The sequence below is a fragment of the Siniperca chuatsi genome, linkage group LG10 (genome assembly GCF_020085105.1).
Source record: "Siniperca chuatsi isolate FFG_IHB_CAS linkage group LG10, ASM2008510v1, whole genome shotgun sequence".
NCBI lineage: Eukaryota > Metazoa > Chordata > Actinopteri > Centrarchiformes > Sinipercidae > Siniperca > Siniperca chuatsi.
The window spans coordinates 27,314,769-27,333,120 of NC_058051.1; the positions used below are offsets into that span (position 1 = coordinate 27,314,769).

The 18,352-nt window shown below is 40.5% G+C and overlaps 3 protein-coding genes and 1 long non-coding RNA gene across 5 annotated transcripts; 2 read left to right on the forward strand and 2 right to left on the reverse strand.

The window, feature by feature from the left end:
- On the forward strand, positions 1-2,338 carry LOC122882550. 2 transcript variants are annotated; one of them, XR_006379393.1, is made up of 3 exons: positions 1-44; positions 1,481-1,562; positions 1,692-2,338. It is a non-coding gene; the product is annotated as an uncharacterized LOC122882550 (long non-coding RNA). The 2 variants fall into 2 exon arrangements; XR_006379392.1 differs by lacking the exon at positions 1-44 and having other exon boundaries at positions 1,059-1,562.
- Positions 2,339-2,792: 454 nt separating this feature from the next.
- Positions 2,793-8,882, forward strand: taf8 (TAF8 RNA polymerase II, TATA box binding protein (TBP)-associated factor). Its single transcript, XM_044210034.1, has 8 exons — positions 2,793-2,968; positions 3,594-3,753; positions 6,029-6,127; positions 6,216-6,278; positions 6,435-6,559; positions 6,810-6,957; positions 7,108-7,250; positions 8,455-8,882. The coding sequence occupies exons 1-8, from the start codon at positions 2,921-2,923 to the stop codon at positions 8,593-8,595; spliced, it is 927 nt and encodes a 308-aa protein (XP_044065969.1). The 5' UTR covers positions 2,793-2,920; the 3' UTR covers positions 8,596-8,882.
- LOC122882547 (protein pitchfork-like) lies at positions 8,553-12,252 on the reverse strand. The gene is made up of 5 exons (XM_044210041.1): positions 11,978-12,252; positions 11,726-11,824; positions 10,554-10,687; positions 10,359-10,476; positions 8,553-9,072 (listed from the first exon to the last, which is right to left on the reverse strand). The coding sequence occupies exons 1-5, from the start codon at positions 12,125-12,127 to the stop codon at positions 9,007-9,009; spliced, it is 567 nt and encodes a 188-aa protein (XP_044065976.1). The 5' UTR covers positions 12,128-12,252; the 3' UTR covers positions 8,553-9,006.
- Positions 12,253-12,359: 107 nt separating this feature from the next.
- atp6ap1b (ATPase H+ transporting accessory protein 1b) lies at positions 12,360-18,160 on the reverse strand. Its single transcript, XM_044210022.1, has 10 exons — positions 17,979-18,160; positions 16,575-16,695; positions 16,035-16,109; positions 15,750-15,943; positions 15,622-15,659; positions 15,425-15,510; positions 15,034-15,260; positions 14,901-14,936; positions 13,569-13,806; positions 12,360-13,409 (listed from the first exon to the last, which is right to left on the reverse strand). Exons 1-10 carry the CDS (start codon positions 18,098-18,100, stop codon positions 13,197-13,199), a joined length of 1,350 nt encoding a protein of 449 aa, XP_044065957.1. The 5' UTR covers positions 18,101-18,160; the 3' UTR covers positions 12,360-13,196.
- Positions 18,161-18,352: the final 192 nt, after the last annotated feature.

Sequence of the window (18,352 nt, forward strand, 5' to 3'; positions counted from 1 at the left end):
GAACACACATCATGGCCAGCTGAACTGAAGCGTCTGGCCACCAGGTATTTTTCATCTTTATTCCTTATGTTACTTTTATGTTCAGAAATCCTTGTTTTTAACTCCCGTTTAGTTTTACTTATATGTGCTAACCCACAAGGACATTTCAAGAGATAGACCACATATTTGGTTCTGCAAGAGATCCTGTTCTTAATGATGACATCTCCTCTAATCATAGCAATACACGGTCTACGTTTTTCACTTTATCCAAACTGTTCCTAACCACATGATCATTATAGCCAATATCACTAAAACAATGACACATATCCATTGCTTGTTCTTCAAATGTGTTGTCCGTGCTGCAGATCATTTTTGCTCTCAACAGCTGACTATATGGAAGACCTTTCTTTAAAACTTAAGGGTGATAGCTACTGAAGCACATTCTCTAATGTACTCTAATGATAATTTTCTAGTGGACATGTTTGAATTTAGGTGTTAACTGTAAGCCTCCAATTTGTCAACAGTACCAGAGAATATGAAAAATATGTCATCTATTTATCGAAACCCATAAATAAATTAGCATAATTAGGGGAACATATACATAACGATATGTTATGGTGCCAAGAGTCTATCATCTGGTGTGCAGATGGTGAACCAACATGCAGATGTCTCGTGGTGTTGGCTGGTTGTCATTTTCACTGAGAGCTGATGACACATGTCTCTCTGTGACAAAGATCAGACACATTTCACAACTTGCCTGACTTCACTCCCTCCTGCCCTGCAGTGAGGAAACGAGGTCAAAGGGCAGATAGTTTCAGGCAAAGACACACGCACATTTACACACGTTCGCCCCTGCAATCTCTCACTGCTTCATTGTCAGCTCCAGGGTCAGACAGTGGACATGAGCCAGAGCAGCTCAGCACTGCATGATTAGGGAAATTCTATTGAGCCTTTTCTTCTATCACTCACTGTTCAATAAGGGGAATTCCATATGTAAACATACAGTCGTCAAACAATGCCTTCCAGCCAATAAATGGGACTGGCTCTCCACAGTTTCACATACTGTGACTGGACACTATTCAAGCTCTCCTGATGAGGATCAATGTTTATGTTAACAAGCCACGCAACACGAACCAGACACTCATGTTGTTCAATGTTCAGTAACAATGTTTGTATGATTTATCCTCATTCTGTGCGTAGGATCGCCGCATGGTTGGAGGTCTGCATGGTTGGAGGCAGATAGATAACACAAATAAACGTGCTAAAGCATTACATTGTGTTTCTGTATCTGCTGCATAACACATACAAGACCTCATGTGATGTCACATGCACAATTTCACCTACAGGGAATATTTGCTTCACTTCTTGTCCTGGATACCCATGCCCTTTTACCCAAACAAGCCCTAATCTAAAAAAAAAAAGCAATAGCAGTAGCCTCATGAATATGCATTTTGTCGAAACTGTGGGAGTTGACCTGGCTCCACTTGTGTTTATATTGCAGCATCTGCCCTTGTCTCTCTGCCTGCGAATGCCTGACTGGGCCTAACACTGAGAAAGAGTCAGAGATTGGGGTCTGCTTCAAAGTGAGTATCTGCCAGTAACAGCATTTTATGTGTATAGTAGAAAGATTGATTTCAGTTAATCCAAAGTACTTTTTGGACAATTTTCTCTAACAAAACATCTGTGTATGATTTCTCCTTTTCCTTCAACAGACTGATCAAACAACACAATATGGAAACTATTGGCGAGATCATCCCATTTGCTAAGGAGATGCTAAACCAGAGGCCGAGCCGGGGTATGTTAAAGATCTACATGCTCGGCTCCACTCTGGCGGTGCTCGGAGTGATTGGTGGACTGGTGGAAACAGTTCTCCTGCCATTTGTAGAGCAGGAGACTGTTGAGGACACACCAGTAGAGCTGATCATGGAGAAGAAGAAGGAGAAGAAGCAGGTGTTAATGTCACACACTACCTTGGTTGGCCCTGAAGTTGTGGATGTGATGGAGACAGTAGTGATCGAGGCCAAGGCCAAACATCTGGCGACTTCTGGGCAGAGAAGCTCAGCCAACCGCTTACATGCTTCTTAAAGAAACCCTCCTGATGTAAAAGGACACGACACTTGCAATGTTGATGATAATGGTGGTAAATTAAATCACCATGTTGAACCAGTCACTTTGGACTCATTCTTTTAATTCAGATTTGGTTACTGTTGACTGGCAAAAGATGAGATGCGTAAATACAGTGAAAACTGCAGGGTACAGTAATGTTTGGCTGCTGGGCAGCAGATACTTGAGGATGTGAAAAATGGAATGTGTGTGGTTTGATTCATTTTGCACTCTAATAAAGCAATTTTTCAGCTAACAACTGATTTGGGTCATGATTTTACAGTAATATAGCTCTTTGTACATGCTGCAAGAAGACATTCCTCAAATATATGTATTTATAAGGACATTACATACATTTGTAAATTAAGAGAAGAGTAAGTTTTAGGGGCCATTTAACTACGGCACATTTGATCAATTTTACCATCTGTGTAACAAAGTTATGCTTAGTACACTACTGTTGCCACTCTTTTCCCATGTGTTATTAATGAGCGGAAAGGCATCTGCACACTTAGATCTGTGCAATATCCATGTATTGCTTTTCGTGTCATTTTATGCTGCATCTTAACACCAGCATCTCCCACAAGTCCATGGTTAGTGAGAAAAAATGAATTAAACCTGGATTGACACGTTGAAAATTAAGCAGGTGTAATTCTACATGAAAACTCCAGAGGGCGGCAGTAAATATAGTATGGGTTAATTTCAACATCCGTCCGGGTGACGGAAATGACGACATAAATTCACACAGTGTTTACTAACGGCGGCTAAACGGCCGTCTGACAAATACAGTTGTTAGTTAAATCAGTTTAGTTTAATCCAACGAGAAGAGTCCAAATAATTGATGGCGGATCCTGCGGTGGCATCGGGAGGTTCACTGAATGCAGGAGGGGTAAGAGAATATACTATATATAATTATACTCACCGTCATCATGAGCTGGATGTAGCCAGGCAGGTTTACGGCGTTAAGCTAGCAGTCAGACCAGTCAGTACGAAGAGACACTCGTAGGTGCTGAATGTGTCTCAACCAGGATTAATAACTTAAAATAAATACTCTTGAATCCAGTATGAACCTGCTGTACTTCGTTACAGACTATACGGTTAGCTACATCACCGTTTACATGGCTCATTTGTCTGTAAATGCTAATGAATGAATATTTCCCTGTCTGACAAATGTTAGCTAGCAACGTTATATGTGTTAGCTACATTTGCACGTCGTGGGCATATTTCTGTACAAACTCTATAACCGCATTCACCTGCTAACAATGTGAATGGCATGCAATGAATAGTAGCTGAATTTGTAAGTAATTTCTCCGTATTCGTTATCCTTAACGTTACACCTGCCAATGTGTACATAAGCTCCTGTAAATCACGCCTGTCAACTATGTACATAAACTGGTGGTACTGTGTTAATGTTTTTATATTCTCGATTTATTTGGTTGTTGTAAGTTCCTCATAACTTTTATGATGTATTTTTTCTCACATACTATATCTGTTATTTCATGTATGTTTTTCAGCGTGGGAGTGGTGGTAAAGCAGCTTCCAGCCCTGCAGAGAACTACCACTTGGCCCGACGTCGCACCCTGCAGGTCGTTGTCAGTGCCCTCCTGACAGAGTGTGGCTTTGAGAGTGCAGAGAAGGCAGCGGTGGAGACACTCACTGAGATGATGCAGAGCTGTATGTGTGAATCCTAAAGTAGAGCCTCCGTCCACTCAGGATGTTCATTTTCCTCAGAGCTGCATAGTGGAATATTTTTGTGTATCAAAATTAAAACACATTGCGTAACTCTTCTCCAGGGAACCATGCTTTATTCATCAAATGTTTTTGACTAACTTGCCTTCATCAGGGTGGGGTCTAAGGTATTTTAAGATACAACATAGTTTTATTGATAATTTTACAACATAGGGTTATATAATGAGATTTTGTTTTGTAGTTACCTTTTATGCTACTCAAAAAATTATATACAGTAGATCAGTAAATAAATAAGTCATAGAAATGAAAACTATTTTACATGGTGGAGTGCTGAGGATGAATTTAGTAGTCTCACGGCGTGAGGGAAGAAGCTGCTCTGTAGTCTGGTGGTACCACAGCGGATACTTCTGTATCTTTTGCCAGACGGCAGCAGGGTGAACAGGCTGTGGCTGGGTGGGTGCTGTCCTTTAGTATCCTTTGGACTCTGCGCAGGCACCTCACAGATGTTCGGTGGGTTGGTATCTCCTTTTTCCTAAAATCAACGATCAGCTCCTTGGTTTTGCTGACGTTGAGCAGTAGGTTGTCCTTTGTGCACCACTCTGCAAGATTGTTGATTTCCTCCCGATATGAAGTCTCATCGTTGTTTGTAATCCAGCTGATGATGGTTGTGTCATCCGCAAACTTCACAACAGAGTTGTCTCCATGTCGGGGGCTGCAATCATGGGTGTACAGTGTGAACAGGAGGGGGCTGAGCACACAGCCCTGAGGGGCTCCGGTGTTAAGCACTGGATAGGAAGAGGTGTGACCGCTAATCTGAACTGTCTGGGGTCTGTTTGTGAGGAAGTCCAATATCCAATTACAGAGTGTGGTACTCAACAAACAGCATTTTGATGTAGGTGGTGTGTTGTTCTCAAGGTGTGTGAAGGCTGAGTGGAGGGCAGTGGAGATGACACCCTCTGTGGATCTGTTGGTTCTGAATGCAAACTAGTGAAGAACCAGTTTCTCAAAGCACTTCATCAGAATGGGGGTGAGAGCCACAGGGCGGTAGTCGTTTAGACTAGTTACTGCAGACTTTTTAGGTACAGGGACGATGGTGACTGTCTTGAAGCAGGTGGGACTGATCTCCTGTGACAGTGATATGTTAAAAATCAAGCACTGCAGAAGAGTTATGCAACATGTTTTAATATTGATGGACTTGCATTGATTCTCACTCTGGTCTACCTTTCAGTGTGTGAAAATCTTTTTCTACATGCCAAAATTTAGAGACAGATTATGGACCAAAAGAATAATTTACATTTCCTTACAGCTCTTCAGTCTGGTGATGGGTCTTTAGCAATCATGTCAGCTGGGGGATGAAGATTCTCTGTTGAACTTCTTACATTTGTGCAGGCTCCTTTGTTTGTAGATATAGTTCAGTCCTTGTGGAAGTCATTCATCATTATTGTTGCTGCTGTTGAGTTGTAGGGATGTCCTGAGCCGATTAGTTGGATCAGTATGGACCCCGATACTGACTTTATTACGGGTATCGGTATTGGCCAGATGCGATAGATCCACATTAAATACAGCTTTTTGTTCTGCTCCATTCATTTGCTGCTGTGAGCAAAATTTTGAAGTGTTAAGCTAGGGCTGATACAGCCCTTCCTGCACGTGCTTCAATCAATTATTGCATTTTAATTCGAAAGCAGTGGTAGGCCTTTACTGTGAAATTGGAAGTGTCGACAGTGCCAATGTCACCAAAAAGAGATATTGCATGGTCAAAGTTTTCATAGTGATTTTTTTTTTTTTTACATGTTTAATTAGGCTTGATAAAGGAGAGTGGTTCAGAAAATCAGGACTGATGTTACATCTTATTAAGACAAATGACAAACCGTGCACGGTGTGAGCACTGGCACTGGAATGGTACTCTGTATTGGCAGTTACACCAAGTTCAGGTATCTACCAATACAGAGCATCAGGAATCGGTACTGGGAAAGAAAAAGTAGGATTAGTGCATACCTATTGTTGCTGTACATGTCTAAACCTTTATAGCAGCTTGCCTGCTGCTATATCTATTACCTCATATCAGCACTGTGTACTTTCACATATTTTATTGTTTATATTTTAATGATGTATGTTGATGCTTAACAAATATGACCAGTTGCATTTATTGATGATTCCTGCAATGACCCGTCATTATGACCCATCCATCGTTATATCTGCAAATTGTTTAGTGTTCATAAGCAGACTTTTCTAAACCACAATGTTTTGTCCCCTTTTTCAGATATAACTGAAATAGGTCGGTGTGCTAAAGCTTATTGTGAACACACAGCCAGAAGCGTCCCGACCCTGTCGGATACAGTGGTCGCACTCATTGAAATGGGTAAGTACTGGAGGACACAAACATCTGAATTATACATTGCTAACACAAGGTAATACGGACATAATTGAATCTGTTTGTGTCACTGCAGGTTTCAATGCCGACACCCTGCCTGTGTATGCCAAGAGATCACAGAGGATGGTTATAACTGCCCGTGAGTAGGCACGCTCCACTGTTTGTATGGATTATGAAATTGACTAATAATGGTAGTATGACTCTCTACATTGATTGTAATATGAAAACTGAAAAAAGACATTCATGCCATAGCTGTGAAGTTTTATTCATTGTGTTTGGATTTCATGAATTTCAGCTCCGGTAACGAACTCACCTGTGACTCCCAAAGCACTGTCAGCCGGACAGAAACGCACACATCCGGCTCATATCCCCTGCTATTTCCCAGAGTTCCCAGACCCTCACACATACATCAAAACGCCTGTGAGTCAGAACTTTTCGTGGTCTTTATAGAGATTCTTAAAGAAACCCTGAAATATTGTCATTTTCCTTTGGTAATACTGTATATGAAGATAAAATATAATCCATTATGTATAATGTTGATTCTCCCTGAATGACATGGAAACACCCTTCAGTTTCACCACTGCAATCAGGGCATCAACCAGCAAGACCTTTTATTATGTGTAACAGATAAAATTCAGAAAGTGAGGCGTGTTTTCCTTTCTGCGCTCAGACGTTCAGAGAGCCTGTGTCAGACTACCAAGTGGTGAGAGAGAAGGCAGCAAGTCAGAGGAGAGACGTGGAGCGAGCTCTCACACGCTTCATGGCCAAGACCGGAGAAACTGAGAGCCTCTTCAAAGACGACATCACTGCCTTCCCATGTGAGTGATTCTCCCAAGCAGACCTGTATTTCAAAAATCGGTTGTAATATGTTGTCTACACATTCAGGTCTGTCTTGTTCTCTGTGTCTATTATGCTACTGAAAGCATGTTGTATTTACATGACTTGTAATCCTGCGACTGTGTTGTCAGTGATCGCAGCACGACCAAGCACCATCCCATATCTCAGTGCCCTCCTGCCCTCAGAGCTGGAATTGCAGACTCTGGAGGAGACAGACTCTTCTGAGCAGGACGACCAGACAGACAGCGAGAACACAGCAGGAAATATCATCACTGTAAGTCTTCACTATTGAAACGTTCTCAGTGTCTGATATAATTGGTGTTTTCCTACCATCAGGGTCTCTCTAGGAGTTCCCAGATTTCTTGCCATAAATAAAATTACAGAACTGGGGAAATTTAATTATAAAATTACAGCTATTCAAATTTTCTGGTGTAATTCTCTCATATACATTATATTATGTGGTAATATTTTTAGCAAAACAGCAATTTCTACCAAAAAGACCACCATACAGAATTGTTCTATGCTTTGTTTCGATTATGTCTGAGTAGTTATAGAGGAGTGTATGACTATCTTAATGCTGGATTGGTTGTGGTAGCATCATTGAGGTTTGGAGAAGGTGTCTTTGTTCCAGCACGTGATTGTCTTCAGTACAGGAACACACAAATGCTAAATATCCCGTGTTTCTGCGGGTAATTTTCCTCGGAACCGGGAGCAGGATTTGGCGAGAATTCCCGGGAAATACTGGGATCCAAATTCCTGGCACTCAAACCTACTTTAGATATTCATAATAGAGCTTTTGTATATTCAACATGAAATTTTCCGAATCCAAACTACGTAGTGCTTCTAAAGGCCCTACATGAAATTGAAGGGCCAGGTTTGATACTGGTAAGTAAATCCAATTAGCCTTTTCAAATAAATGTGCTTTTACTTTTTAAGAGCACAGGGTCAGTTATTTATATGTTCTGAGTAACTTCATGTTGTCATTGGGACTCAGTTAAATTTGAATTCAAAGCAATACTTTGGCATTTTGGGAAATGATTCGCTTATTCACTGTAAGTAAAGAGCTAGAGCCAGGAGACAGTTAGCTCAGCATAGAGACTGGAAATGAGGGGAAACAGCTAGCCTGGCTCTGTCCAAAGTGACTTCCATTTCTGTACTGATAAAACCCATATAATGTCTTAATTAGTGAGCTTTAGAGGTGCTGGTACGCAGATTTTTTACTTTGGACAGAGGCAGGCTAGCTGTTTCCCTGTTTCCAGTCTTTATGCTACGCTAAGCTAATTGCCTGCTGGCTCTAGCTCTATACTTAACCCAAAGTCATGAGTGGTATCAATCTTCTCATCTAACGCTCGGCAAGAAAGTGAATAAGCATATTTCCCAAAATGTCAAACTAGACCTTTAAATGTGATGCGCGAGTATGGTAGAGTATACTACAATGATTGCTCACGTCCATCTTTTTTTCTGTTTCCCTCATTCAGGATGATCCAGGAGCTGACAAAGAGAACTCCATGCTTCCTCCCAGCGGCGTCGTTCCATCTGCAAAGGCCAGCGAGGACAACGTGATTGACAACCCGTACCTCCGGCCGGTCAAGAAACCCAAAGTGAGGAGGAAGAAATAAGTATGGACCTACCTGAACCAACAGACTCACATTTGCCACAGTGGTTGGTGTTTTCAGCAGCGGTGTTGTGAGCCGGGACCAGTACCGCTTTTGGCTTTTTCTATACTGACTGACTTCTATTGAAGATGACTTTATGTTGTGTTAACTGTCATTTTTCCATCAAGCACTCAACTTTGAATTTGTGTAACGTCACTTTGTAAGCAACATCATAGTGTAACATACAAACCATACAGGAATCAAGTCATTTTGTGAATAAAGAAATATATGTTTCTTTTTTTTAACTACAACAGTTTCAGTCCAGTAAATTAAAATGTTTTTGCTGTTTTCTTGACAGTAAGTTCAAGGAAAATGATATGATAAAGGCACCATCATATATCAGTATCAAGATGTTTTCGTCCATCAGCTTTAGAGTTAATAGTACAAACTCAGGTAGGCCACTCTGCTCCTGTGCTTCAGGAACTCCTTTTCATTGTTTAGCTGGAAAAAAAAAAGAGCATTAGCTGTTGCTCTATATAACAAGATACATTATGAATTTATCCCACCAAATAGAGTTCCTGTGAGAAAATAATGCTTTTATTTTTTTTTTAGCAGCAGCTGTACACTGTACAGCACTGTTACAACTCTCACATGTTTTTTATCTGCACATCAAACTCTTTAAAGGAATAGTTAGACATTTTGGGAAATGCACTTATTCGCATTCTTTGCCAAGAGTTAGATGAGAAGATTGATACCACTCTCATGTCTGTGGGTTAAGTATAGAGTTCTATAGAGACCACTCTCTTATATCTTATATCTGTGGACACAGCTAGCCTGGCTCTGGCCAAAGAGAAAAAAAATCTGTCTACCAGAAACTCAGGCTGTGTTGGTGGGTGTGTTGTTTCAGGTACCGGTAAGACATGAAATCTGATCCAGGAAGTCCAGTTTGAGTAACACATCCAAGAGTTTGAAGGTTTATCAACACCAAAACATTGCAGAGATGTATAATTCTCAGACAGGATTTTAAAACAAAGTTTTCAGTGACAATCATTTTATCTTTCACCACGACGATTGCGAGGTAAACGCCGTTACAAAGTAATCTGCCAAGAATGTGTGCTTGCACGTGTGTGATTGGCCAACACAGCGCCTCGCTGGATTACCTCACATCGCAGTCTAGCAAAAGTTTGGCCAAAGTTTGTTTGCTGTAAGTCACTGCGCCCGACCAAGAAATTATCCAGCACATAACCCCCTGTAAAACGTATGGATTGAATGAACGAGATGTGTTTTAATTAGTGAGCTTCAGAAGTGCTATTAAGTGTATTTATTACCTTTAAAATGACAGAGCCAGGCTAGCTGTTTCCCCCTGTTTCCAGTCTTTATGCTAAGCTAAGATAGCTTCACATTTAATGGAGAAATACGACATCTCCTTATCTAAATCTTGGCAAGAAAGCATATAAATTTATTTCCTAAATTGTTGAATATTCCTCTAAGAAAGCCAGGTTGAATCAGCTCATGTCTCTATGCAGATCAGAATAACATGTTTGATACCAACATTAAGCTGCAGCGTTAAAGCATCTACTGAACACACCTAGTGAAAGTCTAGAAAATATCCTATTTTTAAAAAAAATATTGTATCCCTGGTTTTACTGTATCTCTGGTTTTAGCTTGAAAATGGATATGGGTTTGCATGTATGAACTGGCTGCCCCTTTCCGTTTGTTTTACATTTTGGATTCAAAACCTTCAGAGCAGTTGGCCATATTCACAGAATGAGGCTTGCTTCACCCACCTTCACCCTGAGTGACTTCTTCTCCAGCTGAGGCAGTCTGGACCAGTCTGGGCTCCCAAAGCACATTGGCCAGCTGACTTTCCTGTTTGTCACTGCATCATGAGCATAGGTCCCAGGGCTGTATCACAAAATTAACATCTGTCAGCTCAGTTCAGCATGGTTATATTATAAGCTGTGTGTCTGTGTGCCTCTCACCCTGGGCTGTCCTCAGCTGTACATGGCATGCTTTCGAACCTCTTTGTGGTTGAGTTGAAAGGTGTTTTCCCAGGAGGGGGGACTCTGGACTGGCTTTGATCCCGCTGGTACTGCTGTGGGGAAGGGGTCGCTGTCTGGTGATAGAAATAGTAAAAAAAATAAATTAAACTAGACATGTTATAGGGGTATTCCAGTGATTTTAGTACTGCACTTCAATAAAGTTTGGGGACAGATTTAAAAATAATGGTCAATTCAAAGCAGTAGAAGCAGAGATGTCCTGATTTTTAGCTCTGAAAACACATGATCCTACAATTCCCATAATGCAACATACTAGTATCTTTCAACAGACCCTCCCTGCCTGGCAGTGGTGGAATGTAACTAAGTACATTTACTCAAGTACTGTACTAAGTAAAGTACAAGTACCTCGACTTTGTACTTGATTATTTCCATTTTATGCAAATGTATATTTCTACTTCACTACATCTCTGAGGCAATAATTTTACTTTTTACTCCACTACATTTGTCTGACAGCTTTAGTTACTAGTTACCGTTCAGATTACTGTTTTTCTGAGCTCATGAAAAATTTACTTTTTAGAGATACATGGTTTTCATAGGACAGCTACAAACACATCTTACAGAATATGATGCATTGATGTAGATTAAACTACCCAACAGTATGTAAAGGAGTTCAAATTAGCTCAACCTTAAACATCTACAGCAGTAAAATGCAACATACACATTAATGCAGCAGTAATATGAATCCAAAAACATCATACAGTATATAATAGTAAGACACTGACAGGTACCATTTTACTGCAGAATCAGTAATTTTACTGATAATACCTACATACTTTTATTTAAGAAAGGTTTTAAATGCAGGACTTGCTGCCTGGTAAATGCCCACTTCTTCCCAACCTCCCCCCACCAATTTTTAATACAGGGTGCCTGTTAAAAAGTCTTAAACCCAAGCTTTGGAAAGCACCTTTCAGATCCATAGAATATACAGTATTATACAGCTGTTACACAGGCTGAGTAAGTTAGACAAATAAACTGAACTTCATGTGTAAAATAGGTGGAGGGCCCCTTTAAGCCAACACTAGCTACTTAAATGTAATTTAAATGTAACCAAAATAGAGAAGGTAACTCATTTGTAGTGAATGTGTTTCATGTACCTTGCTACAGGGCGGAAAGCGAGCTGCAGTCCTCGCAGAGAGACCATATCCTTTCTTACTCTCCGGTCTCCTCCGTAACTCATAAAGTATGGTGCCGAACTGTGGAGGACATGGAAATATTGGTGGGTACACGCATCATCACAAAGCAACGACCGGCAAATTGTGGTTTTAAACACATTCATTTCTGTATGGGATGAAGACAAATTATTCTGCAAAAACGATGTGACCTGCGTTTAGCTAGGGCAGACGAACCTCATGGTTGTCATAGCAGCCAGGGCCGACATGTGGCGCTTCCTGTCGTGACATTTGGTTTCCCAGCCGGTCTGGTGCATAATGGAGGGGAAAGAGTCTCCTCTCCTGACAGCTGCCAAATAATACCCTCTGAACGGGAGCTGCTAACATTTTGGAAACAACTTGTGGGCAAGCAAATGACGGAAACTGAAGGAAAAAGAAAAGTTACGCTACCACACAGTTAGCGTCGTCTCGACCTGCGATGACGTCGTCGTGTTTTGACTTTCTGTAACTATAGCAACAGCATAGCCTATGGCACATCAATTATGCAAATTGATGGTATTTCCTTGTTGGTGTGATTACACATTACTTGCATTCAAAACGTTAAACAACACAACTGAAATCACAACTTAAACACATCTTTATTTTCAATGAAAGACAATGTACATGTCGTGGCGATTGCACATCAATACGTTTTGACAAAAACAGAACTGAGGCACTGTTTTTAAATTCATTCATGAACCTGAAGCAAGAGGTAAACTTTAAGGGTAGGCTAAGCAGATAAAGTCTTTTTTTATATAAATAAATTACTTGTAAATATTGAAGTGGTGGCACTGGCGAGGGAGTTGTCTGCGAGGAGTGACAGAACTAAATCACACTTTTGTAAGGCAATTCCAAAACAGCAACATTTCAGAACAGTCACAAACCGCAATCTACTCTTTATATACAGGCACTTCTTTCATAACCAGTAGTCTTTTAAATTACAATTGAGTTGGAAAAATTAAAAAAGTAAGAACTGAGGTCTGAAGCGGTCCTACAGCATCCAGCAACGCATTCATGTTGACACAGAAGGCATTCTCTACTATGAGGAATTATTGCAAATTATTTTAGGGAAAATATCCACTGTGTCTGGCCAACACTGGCACAATAACATCTTTTAGCACATGCACTCAAAATCAACTCGTGTAAAGGCGCATCCATTTTGGCACTTGCAAATGTGGAGAGATGAAATGGAATGTGCCTTGCAAGGTAACAGTATCCCAAACACAGCTGTGGAAGGATTCAGGACAGAAAACTACAGGAGAGAATATCAGAGGGAAGGTCAATCTGCCTGACAGATATTCTCAAAGAAAAAGGCCCAAACGTACAAAAGCTTAATGACAAGGAGGGACTCTCCTGGGTCCACAATCTACTAGGAGGCACTGAAGGACTGAGGAATGAGTGTGTGTGTGGGAGTGCATCACTCCGATTGAGGCACTGAAATCGATGGACCTTTGGGGTCATCGAATCGATCCATGGTGTTCAGCTGCATGATCATGTGCAGACCGTACATGAAAATGAACAGCATGAGCAGTGAGGTCAGCAGCCCCATCCAAATCCCTGGGGTGAAGAAGCCTGCACAGTCACTGGCGTAGGAGAAATCTGTTCCATTGGCCAAACCGAAGCCCTGAATCTGCATCGTAAAATGACATGCATAAAACACTCAATGAACAACAGGAAGACTAAACAGACACCTGATTTTTTTTAAAAACACTCTCCATTTAAAAAGCACTTGAGGCACTGCTGCAGGAATATTGAGTGGCAGGATGTAAATGCAGCACTATCGTTGTACCTGGAAGTCGATAAAATTGAGCCTCCACTGCGTGGTGTTTTGGTTGGTGTTGTTTGGCACTAGCAGAGTATCTTGGAAGCTGCTGACGGACTGGCAGTGGAAGGAATACTCTGCAGGGGCGTAGATGTTGCGGCTTCCAATGAAAGATGCAGTTAGACCGTTAAACTGCAGCTGCACAGAGTCCAGGGTGAACCAGTAACGTGCAGACACAGGATAGAACCGCCGACTCATGGCAAAACTGGAGATCAACATAAGAGTGTTACTGAGTATCATAACGACAGCATATCAGTGTAAATTACTAGTATTCATAGCTAGAATTATGACAAATGATTACTATTGTTATTAATTCATCTATGGTATAATTATTTAATAAATTTCACTCCTGTGTGTGGGACTTGAAAATTCCTGACTCTAGTGGTAGTAACTAAAGATTGAGACAGACAGCAATACATGGCACACTTATACTGAAGTAATTTAGTATTTAAAAAAGAAAAAAGTAATGTAAATTATGCTGAAGAATATGGTCTACAATTATGCAGGGGCTGAGACAGTGATTTAACCTTTTCAAAGATTAAAGGCCCTGAAAACATGATGAAAGAGATTAGTTCAGTTTTTGAGTGTTAAACTCTTAATGAAGCAATACTAAAGATGATGTTTATTTAGTCAAAAATATTTAACATAATATAGAAATACTAAAGATTTGAAGCCAAGTTTTCAGGGGCTTTAAACAAATGATTAAAGGAGTAGTTCGCTTAACTATGAGCGTTAGATGAGAAGATCGATACCACTTTCATATCTGTTCCTTAAATATGTAGCTACATTCAGCAGCCAGTTAGACTAGAAACAGGAGAAACCATTATCCTATCTCTGTCTGAAGGTAACAAAAACTCCTCTAAAGCTCACTAACTAACACGTGTATCTTGTTTGTTTAATCTGTACAAAAAACAAAGTGTAAAAACGACAGTTTGTGGTTTTACAGGGGTTATGTGCAGGACTATTTCTTGGCCTGGAGTCTCTGCTGGGTGCCTGCAGAAGTCACTGGCCAAGAAACAAAGTTTTTACACTTCTTATACTTCTTTGTACAGATTAGACAAACAAGATAAATGTGTTAATTAGCGAGCTTTGGAGGAGATTTTGTTACCTTCAGACAGAGATAGGATAATGGTTTTCCCGTTTCCAGTCTTTGTGCTAAGCTAACTGGCTGTAGAAACATATTTAACAGACAGATATAAGAGAGGTATGATCTTCTTATCTAACTCTTGATAAGAAAGAGAATAAACATATTTCCCAAAATGATTCCTATTCCTTTAAATTAGCAATGTATTGCCTTACCTTAGAGTAAAGCCTGATGCATAACTGAGGACAAGCCTAAAGTGAGAAAAGAAGAACAGATTTAAAATGACTTATTTTCACGACGTTCTCTTGTCAACAAACACAAAAAATGCTAACGTGCTGGCCATCTCACATTGAGTTACTGCTGCTACACAGGGATCCTGCCAAGGAAGGTGTTTGTGCAGCAAGGTCGATCCACGCTGAAGTGCTTGAGAGGCTGATATTGAGATTCTGAGCCCAAAGCATTATGCAAGGGCCACTGGATACATTAAAGATGATGGGCGGTTTGACATCAGGTACAACTGCTTGGAGCAAGGATCGCCCTGCAGGCTGTTTAGACATAGATGTCTCTGAAATCACCTGCAGAGAAAGTAATCAAAATTAATATTATAACGCTTTATGTCTTTACATGACGTGTGTTTGACTTTTTACTTTATATGATGTTGGGTAAGGATAGAAATCATAAAAAATGTATAATTCTGGTACATGATGTGGCAACTTTTATGTGTGTTAGTATATCTTACTCGTGATGGCTGGAGTCCTGTGTATATCGCAGTATATGGGACATTCTGGGCTTTCATGATACTCAGAACTTTTCCAATAATCTCATCTGTTAAGCAAAATACACTTGAGTTACACATTGCAAATGCCAAAAATTGGTACATGATTACAACTATACAGTGACCAAAATGCTGATAATTCCTTAACAGTTAAAACTCACCATTGTCATGTAGGACTTCCTTGCAAGACTTGTGCAAGCTATAAAAACAGTCAAAATGTTAATTTTCACCCAGTTATAAACAGAATTATACTTCTATTGACTCATATGCTGCAGAACACAAGTCTTACTCTGTACAATATGGAAGATTGATGAGTATTAGATTGCTGACAGATGTGTTGATGCTGAGATGTGACAGAGTGTCTGCGTCTACAAGCAGAGGTGAGACGCCAAGCTTCTCTTGCAGCAGAGCCGGGATGGCAGAGGAGCCTGACCACTCTGAAGCGGGAAGCATCACTGACGAGGAAGAAGACTGCAGTGCCGCCTTAAGAGGAGTGGGTGGAAAGAATTATCAGTATTATTAGTCTGACAAAATCATCTTCATTTAGGAATAATTGTAAGTTATAAAAACCTACCTCAAGGTTATGAAAGGCACTATCCTGCTTGTTTCCAAACACTCCACCAAAGACTGTGAAGTCATCTTTGCTTAACTGAACACAAATAAGGACAATAAAATATCACAATTCAACTACATGAGCAGAGAAATGGAAACATATTTGTATCATGATACAAGGAAAGCCGCTGTACAAATGAAACATCAATCAATCCCGTTAATCAGTCACAGCGGGAACAGAGAACAGACCTTAATGATGTGTTACAGGGGAACTATGAAGGGGGAAGTAATGCCAAAGCTCAGTGTCACACCAGACTGAGAATACTGTTGTCACATGGGACTGCAGTGCAACTACACATGACTCATCACTACCCTGTTTTACACAACTTATATATCCAAGGACTAGCTTTCTTTCTCATAGCTGAACAGAGAAATCTACGAAAATCTCAGAGAAGTCCTTCTCCTCAACATTTCCCACCCTTAGCTCCAATCTGGTTAGTGACATACTGTAACCACATTTTCTGCAGAGCAGGAATATAGTTTTCATGTCTCAGGGACTGACCTTGTCCTGCAGAAACAACAACACAGTGTGGGGGCCAGAGCCAAAGGCAGAGGTGAGGTAGGCAGTCAACTGGTCATTGGACGTGATGTGACCAGCTGCAGGTGTGGCCAGTGGTGGTAAGCTAAACATGCAGGAAAGATGAAGACAAATTGTGATATCTAGGCTAATACAATTGTTGTCAATTGCTTTAACACATTTTTCAACAGTGTTGCAGTTCTCTGAACATTAAGTACAAACATCACATCAGTTTATACTTTGCAGCAAAGCACTTCATTTGTCCTGCAAAAGGCCGGCACTCAGTCGAGACAGTCAAACATCAAGGGAGTTGTGTCAATATCACAGATAACACTGAAACGGTGTTTTTGTATTTATATCTCATTCTCAGTTACAGTAATAACAAGGTAAAATTTTATCTACAGCCAACTGAATGGTATACATCAAAGTTCTACATTCACAAGTTTTCTTACTGTTAGTATACACCTTGACTTGTATTGGAATCGGATTTAGACTAACAGTTGTGTGAAATACAACAAAAAGCAGTCATAACATTGTTCAGTAAAGACAAATTTCTCCATACAACAAATTCACGTCAGTTGCTCCTGTCTGGCCACAACTTTTCATCTATTTCATATCCTATATTTGCCCTTACAACACAAAAAAATCTTTTGTCATTGTGAAACCCTCAACTAGTTGTGATGTCCCCAAAGGCTTTGTCTGCCCTCTGTCTCTTCCTCTGACCAAACCACCTCATACAGCAGTACAGTTTAACATTTTCCATGAGCGACCTGTTGTCCCTGTCTAATGTCTGCTCCATATTAAGGAACTGTGGTAACTTAAACTCACCACCTGTAGTGTAAATGTGTTTGAGTAACGACAGTACTGTAGTTTACAGGTGCAACTCAATTCTATTTATGACATTATAAGATTACTAACAATTTATGTAACATTATGTTTGGCAAACAAAAAAACAAAACAAAAAAAACATGACATGACATGAGCATGCTGATGAACACGTCTGAGAGTAATACAGATCATTGTAGCCCATTTTAACCATCCCTGGATCAATTTAAATTCTGTATGGAGGCAACAAGAAATGCACTAATTGTGAGAAATCAGCTATGGATTTCAGTGTTTTGAGAATCATTTTAATTCGACGATTGGACCAAATTCAACTGAGAAAAACTGTAAGCTTCAAAGTCAAGTCAAAACAAACGTCACCCAAATCGTTTTTAGACTTTAGCCTATGAATTTTGGCTAAGTTGACCAGCTAGTCTTACCTGGATAGAAGCAGAAAACACAGTTAGCTAGCTACGAGTGTTAGCATTAGCGTGATAGACAGCTGGCCAATGTTGACTGTTAAAGTGAGTCTTACTTGACAGATAAATAAGATAAATGACATATTACCCGTCACTGGACCATATTAGCACTGGCACTTGAGCAGTGGAGCTCCCTGTAGCGAAAATGGCGAAGAAAAAGGCAATAAAAGCCATAAATCGCACTCGAATCGAGCACGTCGCTCCTTCCATTTTCGTTTAGTTTTTCCGCAAAGCTCCGCTCGCTCACGTGACGCAAACCAGCTGACAGTCATGTGCAGTCGAGCTAAAGAAAGCACTTCCTGCTTCTTTCATTCTGCCTGCCCCTGCCCTTTCTCACTGCTGCCCTTTTTCAACACCACGACAGACTGCAGCTTTGCCCTTTTTTGCTCTGGTCACATCAAAAACTGAAGAATAGTTTAATTTCCCTCCAGCCTGGACACAGCTGGCATTAGCTGCCAGGCC

What these genes read in the sequence shown, in the direction of transcription:
- taf8 (XM_044210034.1), top strand. Translation starts at nt 2,921, where the DNA reads ATGGCGGATCCTGCGGTGGCATCGGGAGGTTCACTGAATGCAGGAGGG. An exon ending in CACTGAGATGATGCAGAGCT is followed by an intron (nt 3,754 to 6,028) that starts GTATGTGTGAAT and finishes CCCCTTTTTCAG; the next exon opens with ATATAACTGAAATAGGTCGG. An exon ending in CAGCAGGAAATATCATCACT is followed by an intron (nt 7,251 to 8,454) that starts GTAAGTCTTCAC and finishes TCCCTCATTCAG; the next exon opens with GATGATCCAGGAGCTGACAA.
- LOC122882547 (XM_044210041.1), bottom strand. Translation starts at nt 12,127, where the DNA reads ATGTTAGCAGCTCCCGTTCAGAGGGTATTATTTGGCAGCTGTCAGGAG. An exon ending in GCTGCTATGACAACCATGAG is followed by an intron (nt 11,825 to 11,977) that starts GTTCGTCTGCCC and finishes TGTCCTCCACAG; the next exon opens with TTCGGCACCATACTTTATGA. An exon ending in ACAGCTGAGGACAGCCCAGG is followed by an intron (nt 10,477 to 10,553) that starts GTGAGAGGCACA and finishes TTTGTGATACAG; the next exon opens with CCCTGGGACCTATGCTCATG.
- atp6ap1b (XM_044210022.1), bottom strand. Translation starts at nt 18,100, where the DNA reads ATGGAAGGAGCGACGTGCTCGATTCGAGTGCGATTTATGGCTTTTATT. An exon ending in CAGGACTCCAGCCATCACGA is followed by an intron (nt 15,261 to 15,424) that starts GTAAGATATACT and finishes CTTTCTCTGCAG; the next exon opens with GTGATTTCAGAGACATCTAT. An exon ending in GCATCAGGCTTTACTCTAAG is followed by an intron (nt 13,807 to 14,900) that starts GTAAGGCAATAC and finishes GTTGATCTCCAG; the next exon opens with TTTTGCCATGAGTCGGCGGT.